This window comes from Primulina eburnea, chromosome 4 (genome assembly GCF_022965805.1).
Source record: "Primulina eburnea isolate SZY01 chromosome 4, ASM2296580v1, whole genome shotgun sequence".
NCBI lineage: Eukaryota > Viridiplantae > Streptophyta > Magnoliopsida > Lamiales > Gesneriaceae > Primulina > Primulina eburnea.
In genome coordinates, this window is record NC_133104.1 from 41,526,902 (window position 1) to 41,541,526 (window position 14,625).

The following is a 14,625-nucleotide window of genomic DNA, read 5'->3' on the forward strand; positions in this document are numbered from 1 at the left end:
AGCCTGCATCCGCTCTGGTATTTAATGCCACCAACAAGTTGGGGAATGTATGTTATAGAGAGAATTGAGTCTTCGATTGCAACAAAATAATTCGCGGCCGGAGGTATGTCTAGAATTCGCATAAACCACCGGATGCTTACTTACGAAATCGGGGAGGTTGAGTTATCCGGTGACCCTGGAATTAATTTATCCGACACAGTTTTTGAGTTCTTAAGCGAAGAATCTGAGAGTCTGTCATCTATCTGCACCAGCTTCAATGATGAAGAAGAAGAAACAGAAAACGAAAATGAAAATATAAATGGAAATGCTAAAGTCGATGACAATAAATCATGGGAGACACAACTTCAGCTTCTACAAGTGATTTAATTTACAACCTCGTTTATTCGTGCTCGCCAATCTTTTATGGATTTTTCTAAGCTAAAATTTTGAGTACATGTTTAATGTTTTTGTAGGCTACGATATCCAGAACAAGTTGTTTAGAGTCAAGAATCAGGGAAACCGTTAAGGAAGAGTTGAAAGAAGCGCAGCAGGCAGGAAACTTCTGCGCCTGCAGGAAGCCGGGACAGAAGGGTTGCCGGAAATGTCTCATGGAAGTTGTTTGCCGGCGCCTGCAAAGTTCTGGTTTTAACAGCGGAATTTGCAGGTCCAAGTGGAGAAGTTCACCAGATATCCCCTCAGGTATATACATATATACAATACCCACTGTTTCTAGCTTGCTTTACATCTTTGGGAAGTTTTCATTGATTTGCGTCATAAATTTTTTTCAAAAAGTTTTTAATCAATTAGACATGATTTGCCAAAATATCATAATTTTTGTTCTTTGGCTAACAACTGAGACAATCATCATGATGCACATATGCGAGACGTTATTTTTATATATGTATTAACAAATTTATTTTGTAGATAATAATGGTATTGGTATACATAATTGTTTTTAAGATGATCAAGAAACATAAATGGTTGTTAGCATAATGATTAGCGAGAAATTGAACCGATTATGAAGAGCTGGTAATAAAAAAAAGATATGGTAGGGAAATGGAAAGTACTTTGAACCCACTAAGGATGATAATATAATAAATAAAATGACGGATCTTGTGAAATGGTTTAATGAGTATGTATTCGTTAGATGGTCCGATCCTATCTATTTTTACAATAAAAATTAATATTTTTTAATGAAAAAATAATGTTTTTTCATAAATCAGGTCGATATATATATATATATATATATATATATATATATATATATATATATATATATATATATATATATAAAATCATCATTTTCTCTATTTTCGTTAGTTATATTTTTAGTATATATAACGAAAAAAAACCCTCATTTATATAAAAATCAGACAATTGCCATGAAAAAGTTTATGTTTATGCAGGCGAACACACATTCGTGGATGTAATAGACACTTCAAACCCCAAGAAAGGGGAAGTGAGGGTGATCATCGAGTTGAACTTTCGGGCCGAGTTCGAGATGGCGAGAGCAAACCCGGAATATGACAAGCTGGTCGAAGCCCTCCCCGAAATCTTCGTGGGAAAAATCGAGAGGCTTCTGGTATTGTTAAAGATCTTGTGCACCGCTGCCAAGAGATGCATGAAGGCGAAAAAACAGCACATGGGACCATGGCGAAAGCATCGTTATATGAAAGCTAAATGGCTTAAAACTTGTGAGCGGTTTGCCGAGGCACAGACTCTCATGTGGCCGGAATATGGATATACCGGCAGGGTGGCGCGGCCGAGGGTATCGTTGCTAACGGTGGATCTTAAGGAAAGTTTTACGGATTTGTATAGAACTTCTGCTGTTGAAGCTGCGTGAATGAATATCTATCATTTTGGACCTGACATATTCGATTGTGGTACACGAATAAACTATATTTTAAAAATCTTTTGTTATGATTTGATCGATAAAAGTGTATATATTCCCCTTAATGTGTTTGACTCCCCAACTTGGGATAAAACACATTTAAGATAGATAGCTTAGATGTGTTTAATTAGCGGACTTGTGTGTCTATATATATATATTATGGTGTTGATAATTTATTGTTATGTGCACTTTATTTATGAATAAATATGACATATTTTTTATTTTTTATATATAAAGTGAAATGTAGATAACACAAAATAGATTGTAAATATCAATTCCTATGTATATAAATACTTCAATGATAGATAGATTAAATCGGGGTTCAAATCGTTAAAACGTTATATTTCAACGTAAATTTTGTGTTACACGAAAATATTAACTTTGTGGATCAAAATTTTTATTTTTCACTTACTTACCTATGTTCAAAATTAAAGAAAATATCAAATATCATGGTGCTACTTACTTACTTTGTTGTGTGGGCTGTACAGACCAGTTTTCGGTTTCTCCTAAAGCCAATTAAAAGAGACAAAAAGGAAAGATCATATTTGGGCTTTACCAAAAGCCCATAATCGGGAAAAAAAAAAAGAAATTTGCGGTGAACGTGGATCGAACACGTGACCTTCAGATCTTCAGTCTGACGCTCTCCCAACTGAGCTATCCCCGCTACATGCCAGACTTTGAATTAATTATTTATAAACAAAAACATATCATTTAAGCATAGAAAAGGAATTCAAAACATATCATTTAAACATATCATTCGTGAAACTGAGCTGATATTCGGCTTACTGTTTCACAAATTGGAGTACCAGGCTTACATATTAAAAGTAATTCAATTAATGATTAAATTCGCCTTTTAATTTTCTTAGAAAAATTACCATTTTTAAAAAAAATAAGAGAATAAATTTTTGTCAAGTGGAGAATTTTATGATTTATGCAAAAACAATTATTTTCATGTTTATAATTCTGTCCAAAAATAATAATTTTTTTTCCAACTTCATGTTCATCCCTGGAAACGACATTTCCCTATTGTGTTCAACCTTCGGTCAAAATTCTTCGGCCCGGTTATAATCATAACGACCCTCAACATTGTCTCACCAACTAGTCAATCAAACCCATCGTTAAATTATGCACAATCATTCAACCCACTTCCAAACATATATTAAAATCGAAATGCAACTTAATTTTTAAGATTATCACTCATAATTTTGTCTATTATTTTTACACCAAATGATTAAACACCATCAACCAATCATTATCGAGTACCTTGTAAATTTCGATCATTAGTGTCCGAAATATTTCATAAACAGAAAAACTCATGTATGGAAAATATATGTTTAACCATAGACTCTAGTACCGACAAGAAAATAATAAGAGATTCACCTCCCTTGTACGTATGTATTGGACCAAGAACTTGACAATGACGAAGACATTGCCTGCCCGAACTCTTCAAATGTTGGGTGTGAATTGAAATCGTCGCCAAAGGTTTGTGGGAAAATGCACCAATCTTTAGTTTCCATCATCTTAAGTAAAGGAATGTCCGAATCATCGTCTTCGGACTCGTTAAACTCGTTCTTCCCTTCGAGGATTTTCACTACCTGTCTCATTTTTGGTCTCGAATTTGAGTCTGGATGTGCGCACAACAAGCCTAGATGAAGCATTTGTTCCACTTTCATCTGGTCGAGCCCATCTCTTTTCCTTAGTCGTGCATCGACCCCGTTGACCACTGCCCCCTTGCTCATCAAGTCCCACATCCACTCTATAAGAGGTGGCTGGCCTTCTTCAATTGGCCTTCTACCACAAATGGTTTCCAAGATCAGTACTCCATAACCGAAAACATCGGTTTGTGTGGATACTCGGCCACTCTTCACCACCTCTGGCGCTATGTACCCAACTGTGCCAACCACACGTGTAGTGCCAGCCATCTTATTGTGATCGTGCATTCTTGCTAATCCAAAATCACCTAGCCTAGCATTCATTTGTTTATCGAGTAACACATTGCTCGCCTTTAAATCTCGATGCAACACTTTGGCCTCCCACCCGTCGTGTAAATACAAGACTCCAGAAGCCACTTGCTTTAGAATCCTTAATCTATCTTCACAACTCAACATCTTGCTTTCCTCACAATCGAACAACTTTTTGTCTAGACTTCCATTTTCCATGTAATCATACACTAAAATCAGGCTGCCCTTTTCTTTCTTGCACCAACCTCTCAATCCAACCAAATTTCTGTGTTTCAATCTCCCGAGACTTGATATTTCAGCCAGGAATGCTCTAATCCCTTGGTTGTTTTCAAGCGAAAAACGCTTCACCGCAACCTCGGCTCCTCCAGGCAACACACCCTTATAAACTTTCCCATTTCCTCCAATCCCAATAACATTTGCATCAGAAAATCTGTTTGTGGCTGCATCAATCACTTGATAAGCAATTCTATGTGGCCAATACTCGAATTCCCATTCTTCCATTTCCTCCATCTCCTTTCTTATCCTCCTCTTCCTTCTGACCAACAAGAAACCAACTAATGAACAAGCGAAGACTAAAAACAATAGCCCCAAAGTAGTTCCGGCAATGAAGCCTTTTCTTTTGTGTAATGGAGTCTTTGGGGGCTCAAAAGACGGTAAATCTTTAGTGATCAACCCCTCACTGAACGAAAAGTTATCGTTGCTAAAACTCCAAGCCAAAATCTTGTGACTTTCTACCAGAGCCCCTGTGGATGATGTGAATCCAACAAACATTTGATCCTCAAAAATTTCAGAAAGATTTACAGGAACACTCAACAAAGGTTTCTTAGGCCTTTTCACCCCCACAGGCGCCATAGTAGCATTAACAATACCATCAACATAATCAATCCAAACCTGATAATTTTTCCAATTATTAAGCTTCAATTTCTTGAATGAGTTTGAATCAGAACTACCACCTCCGTCATCCTCCAACCGATCAGGCCAATACCCCGCCTCGTAAGCGCTTACAGACGTGAGAGAATTAACATCAATCCCGACATGATTATCGTTAATATCGTGAAACTCTTGATTCTTAAACACATCAAACTCAACTCCAAAGACATGATTACTCGGAAGTCCGTTGTTACTGAAATTAAACAGGCCCAGATTTTGAGAAGAGGTCGTACCTTGAATCCCAGAGTGAGGTACGAACAAGAAAACTATGCCGTGTCCCGGGAGCTTGCCCACGTAAGGCGCCATGACGAAAATGAAAGACGTAGAAAAGGGAAGCACAACTGATGTATTCTCCTGCTTCGTGACGACTTTTGTCGGGTATAGAGCACGACCAATCGAGAAAGTAGTGTCATTTGTAAGCGTCAGAACGCGGGATTGGATTGTGGCGTTCCCGTAAAGGGAAACGTCGGAGGAACCGAAGCCATTGAAGAGAAAATCAATGGCGGAAGTGCGGCCGATGATGATCAGAAATATCATTACTATACGTTGGTTATATGGTTTCTTCATGGTAGTTCTAGTGAATATGGAGCAGAGAGGTTGACATGGAGGAGGTAGGCGGACCTCCATGATAATAAGAGAAAATAACATTTGTTCATTTTTAAGTAGACAATTTTTTTTATTTTTATTTTTTATTTTGCTCCCTTCTATACCAATAACACAAAATAATTCTTTGACTAAAATCGTGTTTCTTTCTTTAAATAATTATTTGACATATATGCTGGATCATATTTCCACTTTTATATATATATGTATACACACACACTACATTTGTTATTTATCACTTAGTTTTATATAGAGCCAATTTTTGCAATAAAAAAGAATCCAACACATTTCTCACATATATCTTGCCTCTAATAATAACAAGGGTTTAGACTAATAGCATCAATATTATATAATTCGTAGTATTCAAGTTGGTGGAGTAGTAATCATTTGACTAATAGTCAAAAGTTTGTTTCATCCTCGTAACATTTTCTCGGACGAGCATTTCACACATAATTTTATCAGAATGATTAACAAATATAATGTGATTGACAAATTATCATATTAATCCAAAGGTTATCTAAGTATACAAGTAATGATAACAACGTCGTGAAAAAATAAAATAAATAATCTGTCCTTTTTCCTTGCTTCTATTATCTACCTATCAAATCAATTAGGGTGTGAGACCTAGCAATGAATTAAAATATACAAAATAAATGATGATTTAAAAAAAATATATCAATGGTTCTGAATATATATGTCACGAATAATGGTCAACTTTCAATAAATCGGTTTTAAACTATTAGTATTGTTAATATACGTTCGCTTTATTCCAAAAGAAACTCTTTGTTCCACGGATACATCTTCTAACAAGCCGCCAGCCGGCCGGCCAAAGAGTTAATTCATTAGTTACATCAAATAATAAACGGTAATTAATATTTGAAATATTATGTGTTATCACTTCAAATTAAATTTTCAGTAATTCCTCAAACCAAAATCGCTAATTTTCTATTAATATTTCATTTCTAATATTTAATTTCTTTTCATAATACTTTTTATTTGTAAAACCTGCACCTATTGTGCTCTAATAACAAAAAATAATAATCCAATTGAATTCAAACATTTACAATAATGTTCCGCGACTCGTTTGAACTGATTATACCATTTCATTTATTTATTACGAAGAAATGGCAATTTGATGATCATTGAGAAGAAGGTTGTGAGTCGAATTTTTGAGTGAAACTCAAAATAATCTAAAATCAATTTTACTTGAATAAAATTTAATAAATCAGTTCAACCTATTCGCTATTGGTTGAGAAAATGTAAGATTTGAAAAGACTATGATGAATCAAAAAATAACTATTTGGGATTTGGAATTCATTGTCTAATCGATTTAAAAATTTCCGCATTTCCGCTTCAAATCTATAAATCAAAATACAATCTTATTGGTTAGAGTTTTAAGTCTTTGAAATGTGAAAATTATAATGAAATTTAAGAAAAGTCGTGTGAAGAAAACTGCTACTTGATAATAAATACTACATTAATTAAAGATATATAATAACTTACGTAGATTGTCAATAATGGAGTCTTAAATCGTATTTACACCGGTCGGGACTTTGCTTCCGTGGACTAAAGTTGGGAAATTGAAATTTATATAATCGTTCTAAAGTATTTCTTAGCAAGTGATGTAATTAATAGTGTATGCAATTATTTTTTTTATTAAGTATTTATTCATTTTTTGTATAAATAATAATTATATTTATATAATATTGAATTTTGGTCTTATTATATTTTATTTTTAGGTGAATAAAACAATTAATTACTTAACTATTATTCAAATATGATAACATATGAAAATTAAAGATATCACTCGTTCCTTATATTCATGGATACATGTGTAGAAATTACACATTTAAAAAAAAAAAATTTAAGGTTGTTTTCTTGATTTACTAATCAAAATATTTGTGGGCGTATTTTAATTGTAAATCATTATCTGTTTAATGGTTCGACATTGATCTGCGGGTGGATACAGTTTGACTTTTGATTACGATTGAAAAGATGTCGTTACTCATATTCCTGTTGAAATTATAATCAAATCTGATGGACGACTGCATGCAATTTTCTGAGATAAATAAATTCTCGTGACATACCTTTTTTTGTGTACAATGAATGTATAAATATTGGAAGTAATAATTGTTCACGAAAAAACAATCGACACTTATTAGTTAGGCACAATTTCGATTTAAAATATTAAAGTTACAACATTATAGTTAACTATAATTTTTGTTAAATCGACAAACATTTAAACATGTATTGATGTCAGAGTCAAAGTTATATGTTTGATTTTCATTGACTGTGAGGATGTTTGATTTCCGTGGAATACAAATAGTGTAATTATTGAAAAATAGACTAGCAGTATAGAGTATTTACCCATGTTTGAGAGCAATCAACATCTAAATCTTAAGCTGCTATTAGATTTAAAAAATTAGAACTTTATTATTACCATTAATTATTTTTTTTGCTCTTGGTAAAGCAAACATTCGATCCTACATAAAAACATAAATACCACCCTTGGCTATTTTGAGTTATAAAGTGAATAAATCTAACTACTTTTTATTCGTTTAAATAATCTAACACAAGCTAAGAATCTCACCTTGCAATTATGATCTATACCTCTTCATCCTCTAGAAGTGTGTAATTCAAAACGATAAAAGAAGCATGCAGAAGACAATTTTTATTGCATAATATTAGGTTGCACTGAATGAATTTGAAATATGGCAAAAACTTGTATGAGACGGTTTCACGGGTCGTATTTTGTGAGACGGATCTCTTTTTTGGGTAATTCCTAAAAAAATAATACTTTTATGCTAAAAGTATTACTTTTTATTGTGAATATCGTTAGAGTTGACCCGTCTAATAGATAAAGATTCGTGAGGCCGTCTCACAAAAGACCTACTCTTGAAATATATGAATTTTGATTACAATTTTATTGTTAATAATGAAAAAATATATGAAATAATAAATTTATTTTTTAATTATTTATAGGTAAAATATATAAAGTATAATTGACGAGTGAACTTGAAATTAATCACAATTAACACGAAATATTTGAAGTAAAAAATTTGAAGTTTATGATCTTATTTATTTGAAACGACGAAAATGTATTTGAAATTCATCAATCATATAACTTAATTCATTTTATTAAAATAATCTTAATTTTTAAAATAAATTTTCATTGTACTTGCATTATCACTTTATTTTTTAGCAAGCTTTCCGGTGAAGGCGGCTTCCAGGGACGTGGGAAAGAGAGGAAAGACCATCAGTGTGATAAAATGACACGAGCATGGAGCGAAATTTTGACGAGGAATTTCGAATTATGAACAAGCGACCCTTCAAACTTCCCAGGATGAGACTTGTAGTCAATGGCTATGTCTCCATTTGTATCTTCTTCTTTTTTGTGCGTGTGGGATTCCTTAAACTAATGTTACATTTTTACATATTTAATCAGACTGAATATTAGAAGCTTCGAGATTCTAGATTAGATCTAATCTAAATATTTAGGTCACATTCAAAAGTTATAAACCGTTGAATGTTTAAGTTAATGTACGTTGTAGCAACTAATAATGCATATATGCTATAATTGTCGAGATACAACAATGTATCATTATTGTATTCGCAATGTTATAATTCTTAGTTTTTTTTAATGATTATTATATAACTGATTTATTTGTTATGTCTATAATTTAATAACAATATGTTTTCTTAAGTAGAATTTCATATATTTTATTATTATTAATCATAATTATTAATAATAATTAAAAATGATATGGTTTTAATAATTTAAAAAATTAAGAAACAAATAAATAAAAGGAGGCGGCGGGTTTGTTACCACTGCCTCTCGTTTAAACCGCAAAATAATCTAATCGTCGTGGTTCGATCGCTCTATTTAATAGAGACAATTATTGCAATCAACAATCTCCTTCCTAATAATTGCATTCTATGTAATCAATGGTAATCGAAATCATGATTTTGACTCTAATACCAATTGTAAGACCAAACGTTTGCAAAAAATTATACCTATTTAGTAATGAAACAACTCAAATCTTTCAAATCAGAAATATTTATTTTTTAATTATTTTGTTTTTATTTATCAACTTAAAACCCTATGAAGGAACGAAGAAGCGCAAACAGAAAGCGCGATTTCAAGGAGAAACTAAACCCTAGATTCAGATCACTCAAAACCCCGCAAAAGAACTCACGGGGAAGTGACAACAATGGCAACTCGACGTTGCCTTCAATCCTTGACCCGTTATTTCCGGTCATCTAAAACCCTAATCCCCCTTTCTCATACCCGTGCCTCAATCTACTTCCTCCACCAAATCCAGAACCCGAAGCCTATCAATCGCATTTGCGAATATTTTTCTGCCTCTTCAGACCACTCTCCGTTTTCCCGGCATTTCTCATCCACGCCCACGGATGATGACGACGACAGTGATGAAACTCACGATGAAGAAGAGGAAGCTGAAATTGGGGATGAGGAAGCTGTTTTGTCACCTGAGGATAAAGACCGAGAAGCTGCTGAAATAGGGTACAAAGTCATTGGTCCGCTCCAAGAATCTGATCGGGTTTTCAAACCTTACGAACCCGTATTCGCAATTGTTCAGGTCCATTCATACGTGCTCTTGGTTTTCTTTTTCAAAGCTGGGTCTCTGTACCTTTTCGCCAAAAATGTTGTGTTTATGATTACTGTATTGAATTAGATATTTGTTTTGAATATGTCTGCACAAGACCTTGATCTTATGTTTTTCCTCCAATCAAGCCCCTTTAGTTTTTAAGATTAAGATCATTATTCCCATTAATCCCATTTAATTTCTAATATCTTAGATTGGGTCGCATCAGTTTAAAGTGAGCAACGGGGATAGCATTTTCACAGAGATGTTGAAGTTCTGTGATGTCAATGACAAGGTTAGCGTTGTATTTGAAAGCTTGTGGTGTTCTACCTACAAATATACCAGAATTGTTGTTAATCTTCCTTCTACGATGTTAAAGAATAAGGTTATGATTGTCCCATTACCTGCAAGGTCGAGTTTTCGAAATTTGAGTTCTAAGGTGTATGGGATCGGAGGTCATATTTATTAAGTTGGTCTTGGTTATTACTTATTAGTAAGGTCCTAAATTCCCTGTTATTGGGCCAAAACGATTGATTCTGAGCCTATGTTCCCTGTTCTCTGAAGCCTTTGTCAGCATTAAGTTACAACTTTATCTGATAAGGTGTTAACTGCATTATCTTATCCCTCACAGCAACCTCATCATTAGGTGAATAGGTGAAATCCTTTTCAAGTATCAATGTGTTTGTGGCGTTCTTGGTTAAATTGCTTTATGTAAAACGACAATCTGGTTCTCATCCTTGCATAGTATTCACAGGAAAACTCTAATATTTATTATCTAGGACTAGGGCTGGGGCTAGGATATAAATTTTGTGCACAATTCTGGACTTGCATCGGATGAAATTTAATATCTTGTAAATATTGTTTTGATTTCTATGTATTACCTCTAGGTAATTGAAAAAATGAAGTCTTAATCTTTTCCCCCGGTGTTACAAGTTTCGACAGTCGAATGGTTTTGAAACTAAGAGGACTAAAAATCAGTTTTACTTGTATCTCTGTTGATCTAATTATCAATCTTTCTACTCATTTTTTTAAGTGACCAGCGCTAATTAATTGCTTGAAGTTGGTGTAGTCTCAGTTGAATTAATTTTCTTTATTGACATGTTCTCGCAGTTGATTCTCAATAAGGTTCTTATGTTAGGCTCAAAGTCACAGACAATCATTGGCCGACCGATTTTGCCTGATGCAGCTGTTCATGCTGTTGTCGAGGAGCATGTAAGAGATTCTAGATTATGTTTAGTATTTACTCATTGGTTGCTGATTCCGACATCTGACTACTCATCTCTTACACTTGAAAATTTTGCGAGCCTGCCTTTTCTTTTTCATTTTTCAAAATTTCACCGTCTCGTCTTGGATTTTTTATCCAAGAAGTTCAAGTTCTGATGTTTCTTTTATCATGCAGGCATTAGATGCAAAAGTGATTATATTCAAGAAAAAGAGAAGGAAAAACTATAGAAGAACAAAAGGTCATCGACAGGTAATTGGGATTTCTATTAGATAGATTCCATTGCTAAATCTCGATGGATTTATGTCACTTCACTTTTTTATCGTGATTTTTCTTAATGCAGTGCTTGGAACTTGTAGTTCATTTCTGAAAATAAGAATCTGACTTTTTCCCTTGGAAATTTTAGGAGTTGACCAAGTTAAGGATAACAGATATACAAGGAATTGAGAAGCCAGAAAAGGTAATACCTTTAAAGACAGAAAAAAAAGAGAAGCTGAGGAAGTTGGAGATTGCAGCTATTTAGAACTCCAAGTTTGCATGGTAGAGTCTTTACCTATGACTCGTTACAACACCTTTGACTTTCTCGTCATTTTTTATTCTTTATAGAGGTTTTGTATCTAAATATTGTCAAGTTTGTTAGTTAAAGACCGAAAAACTTTCTGTTTCTTATCAAAAAAAAAAAAAAGACCGAAAAACTTCCAATTCAGTATTATTATTTTTTTGGAAGAAAGTATGATGTTTCGTATTTGTTAAAAATCCATAAGCCTTGTGTACAGGCTTAAGCCACAGTTCTTGCACTAGGGGGGGTGCCAAAGCACACTCCTCTTCTGGGCGCATGCCTTGGCCCTAAAGCTAGTGCCTGGTCCACCTTAAGGCTCAAGGCATGTCTTGAGCGTTCCTCTGATAAAGTATTTGAGCTCAAGTCCCAGAACAATTGTGCCTTAATGCACCTAGCACCTCTGATGACTAGAGAATGTGTGGCTTACATTCTCTTTGAAATTACTTTATTTTCTAGGCCGTGGTCATGAATTCCCATGGCTGTTCATCGTTCGTGTATTTATCGAAGGCAATTCATTATTACTTTTTTACCTTTGCCGGCAAACGTGTAATTCTTTATTCTCCGGATGAACGTCTTGCAAGCAGTTATGGATGCAATATCTGGCAAGTGGGAAGTCTCCAAACTTCCAAATCTGAAACTACACCGAAAATTATCGATGGTGTCGAGATGGGAGTCCCTTTTCCAGAAACTTTGATCGAGTGAATCCCAGTCAAGATTTTATAGTCACTGGTTTACAAGAAACATTTTAGTCTTATATTAACTTGCTATCTTTCGGCTACGTTTGCTGAATAATTGTGTAATGCTAATTTATTCTTAATTGTTGAAATTTTCAAGTATGGAAGTGCACTGCCTCCCATGGGATGATGTAATCCTTTCAAATGAATTTTTTTAAAATCAATGTCATGTTTGCATCTCGTTTTCTCCAATTTTTTTATATTTTATAAAGTGAAATCTTTCTCGTTCTGTTTAAATAATGGCTATGCTTTTATACTATTGGTTAAGTTATATATAATAATTGATTTGGTCCGTCAATATGACATCAAACAAAATTTACATTTACAACCTTTATATTTTAACTAAAATGATGCAACAAACAATCTCGAAGATAAGGAAAACCTGCTTTCTTTAATTTAGCTACAAAATCATCGTATAAGTTTCAAAAATTATCTTTCCAAAAACCAAAAATTAATCACACACATCCCGTGTGCCAAATCATTAGTATTCTATAAAATTAACGGAGACCTTCTAATGGTAACTTTCTTCTAAAGCTCCAGGAATATAATATTCAAATAACTTTTCTAAAGCATTTTGAGGAACCCTTTTTGAAACTTCGTGATGCTATAATGGAATTCTGTGTCATATTAATAGTTTCTCCACTCTTAAAATGCATGTATTTTAATCCCCATTACAGAAAGCAGCCATAAAAAAATTGAACCTTTTTAGGTTATTATAGGTATTGGCTTATGCATTAGTGATATTTTCCCCTGGAATAAAGACAACTGAACCGAGTCAAAAACTGTAAATTTGATTTAGCCTCTTGCATGAATTACAATTTACAAGAACCAAAACATCAGTTAGATTTTTAAGCCTACTCTGTGTTTAGGCGTCCCCTTATGATCCACCATCTTTTCCGTCAACCAACAAGAGGAAAATGGGTCGAAAGAGATGAGTATGCTACCACATGAAAGGGGAATCGTCCGCAAAGATATGCTTTGCATATTCCTAATAAACTTTATCATATACAATAGAAATAGTTGATCCATCTATCATCTCTCACAATATAAAAGAATCAAACAAGAAAGTCAACAAATAAGACAACTATTTTAAAAGTGGGGTGGCATAGTTTTCCTGAAGCTGTCAACTGTTTCCATTAGTTCAAAAACACCAAAAATATACTCTCATTTGCTTTAAAAAGCATACCCAAGTTCCAATCTTAATACATTTTCTCAAGCAGTTCCAACAAGGTGGACTCAAGTGCTGCCTTTTTAGTGTGACATATTTACTATTTTATACATAGAAAATGGCTCGATTCATAGGTTTGCCACCTTCTTGATAGGATCATGATGAAGATGCATAATAGTTCTTGTCCCAAGTGTGATATATCCCCAAACATTTGGACGGTTTAGAAATGGATATAGATAGTGCTCGATTGAAAAGCAGATCCCAAGTTTTCGCTATGGCCCATAATATCATTCACTTTATCAAAAACAGGCGATTGAAATCCCTAAAAAACCAAGTGTTGAATCCCTTTGTAATCCACTAAATAAGATGACAATCTAAAAGGGCCACGGCATAAACAGAAGTGGAAAAATTTGTGAATTGTGAGGAGCATATTCTCTCTTTTTAAAGAAAAGGGTTCTTCTATATTTTAGTTTTTTTTCGTTAAAATTTAATACTACATTTTTTTTAATATTTTACATCAAAACGTAACATCGAGACCTATGTATGTCATTTTCAGTAGTAAAATTTATGCACTTGCAATGTGGTATTTCCAACTAACATAGTGTTTCATACAGTGATTTATTATTAGCACAGTCACAGACAATAACGTTTAAAACTTATTATTTAGTTTTGTTTGATGATTAGGAATTACTGTCATTATTATTTAGATGTGCATCCGGAAAATACTCAAGAGCAGGTCTTTTGTAGACGGTCTCACACAATAAAAAGTAATACTTCTTAGTATAAAAAGTAATATTTTTTCATTAATAAACCAAATAAGAGACATGTCTCACAAAATACGACATGTGAGACCGTCTCACACAAGTTTTTGTCAATACTCAATATGCGTAGTAGCTTACAATCTACATATACAATATAAATCCGCAGAATATTGCAGACAAACACAAATTGAGAAGATTTTTATCTCAAAT

General features: G+C 33.6%; 3 protein-coding genes and 1 non-coding gene across 4 annotated transcripts; 2 read left to right on the forward strand and 2 right to left on the reverse strand.

The window, feature by feature from the left end:
* On the forward strand, nucleotides 1-1,904 carry LOC140829906 (uncharacterized). Its single transcript, XM_073193192.1, has 3 exons — nucleotides 1-357; nucleotides 453-678; nucleotides 1,386-1,904. Exons 1-3 carry the CDS (start codon nucleotides 106-108, stop codon nucleotides 1,820-1,822), a joined length of 915 nt encoding a protein of 304 aa, XP_073049293.1. The 5' UTR covers nucleotides 1-105; the 3' UTR covers nucleotides 1,823-1,904.
* A 557-nt stretch (nucleotides 1,905-2,461) lies between these two features.
* On the reverse strand, nucleotides 2,462-2,534 carry TRNAF-GAA (transfer RNA phenylalanine (anticodon GAA)). Its single transcript has one exon. It is a non-coding gene; the product is annotated as a tRNA-Phe (tRNA).
* A 527-nt stretch (nucleotides 2,535-3,061) lies between these two features.
* LOC140829046 (L-type lectin-domain containing receptor kinase VII.1-like) lies at nucleotides 3,062-5,414 on the reverse strand. Its single transcript, XM_073192002.1, has one exon. The coding sequence runs from the start codon at nucleotides 5,407-5,409 to the stop codon at nucleotides 3,247-3,249; it is 2,163 nt and encodes a 720-aa protein (XP_073048103.1). The 5' UTR covers nucleotides 5,410-5,414; the 3' UTR covers nucleotides 3,062-3,246.
* A 4,064-nt stretch (nucleotides 5,415-9,478) lies between these two features.
* Nucleotides 9,479-12,659, forward strand: LOC140829047 (large ribosomal subunit protein bL21m-like). The gene is made up of 6 exons (XM_073192003.1): nucleotides 9,479-9,965; nucleotides 10,186-10,266; nucleotides 11,082-11,183; nucleotides 11,371-11,445; nucleotides 11,600-11,733; nucleotides 12,337-12,659. Exons 1-5 carry the CDS (start codon nucleotides 9,576-9,578, stop codon nucleotides 11,714-11,716), a joined length of 765 nt encoding a protein of 254 aa, XP_073048104.1. The 5' UTR covers nucleotides 9,479-9,575; the 3' UTR covers nucleotides 11,717-11,733; nucleotides 12,337-12,659.
* The last annotated feature ends 1,966 nt before the right edge of the window (nucleotides 12,660-14,625 follow it).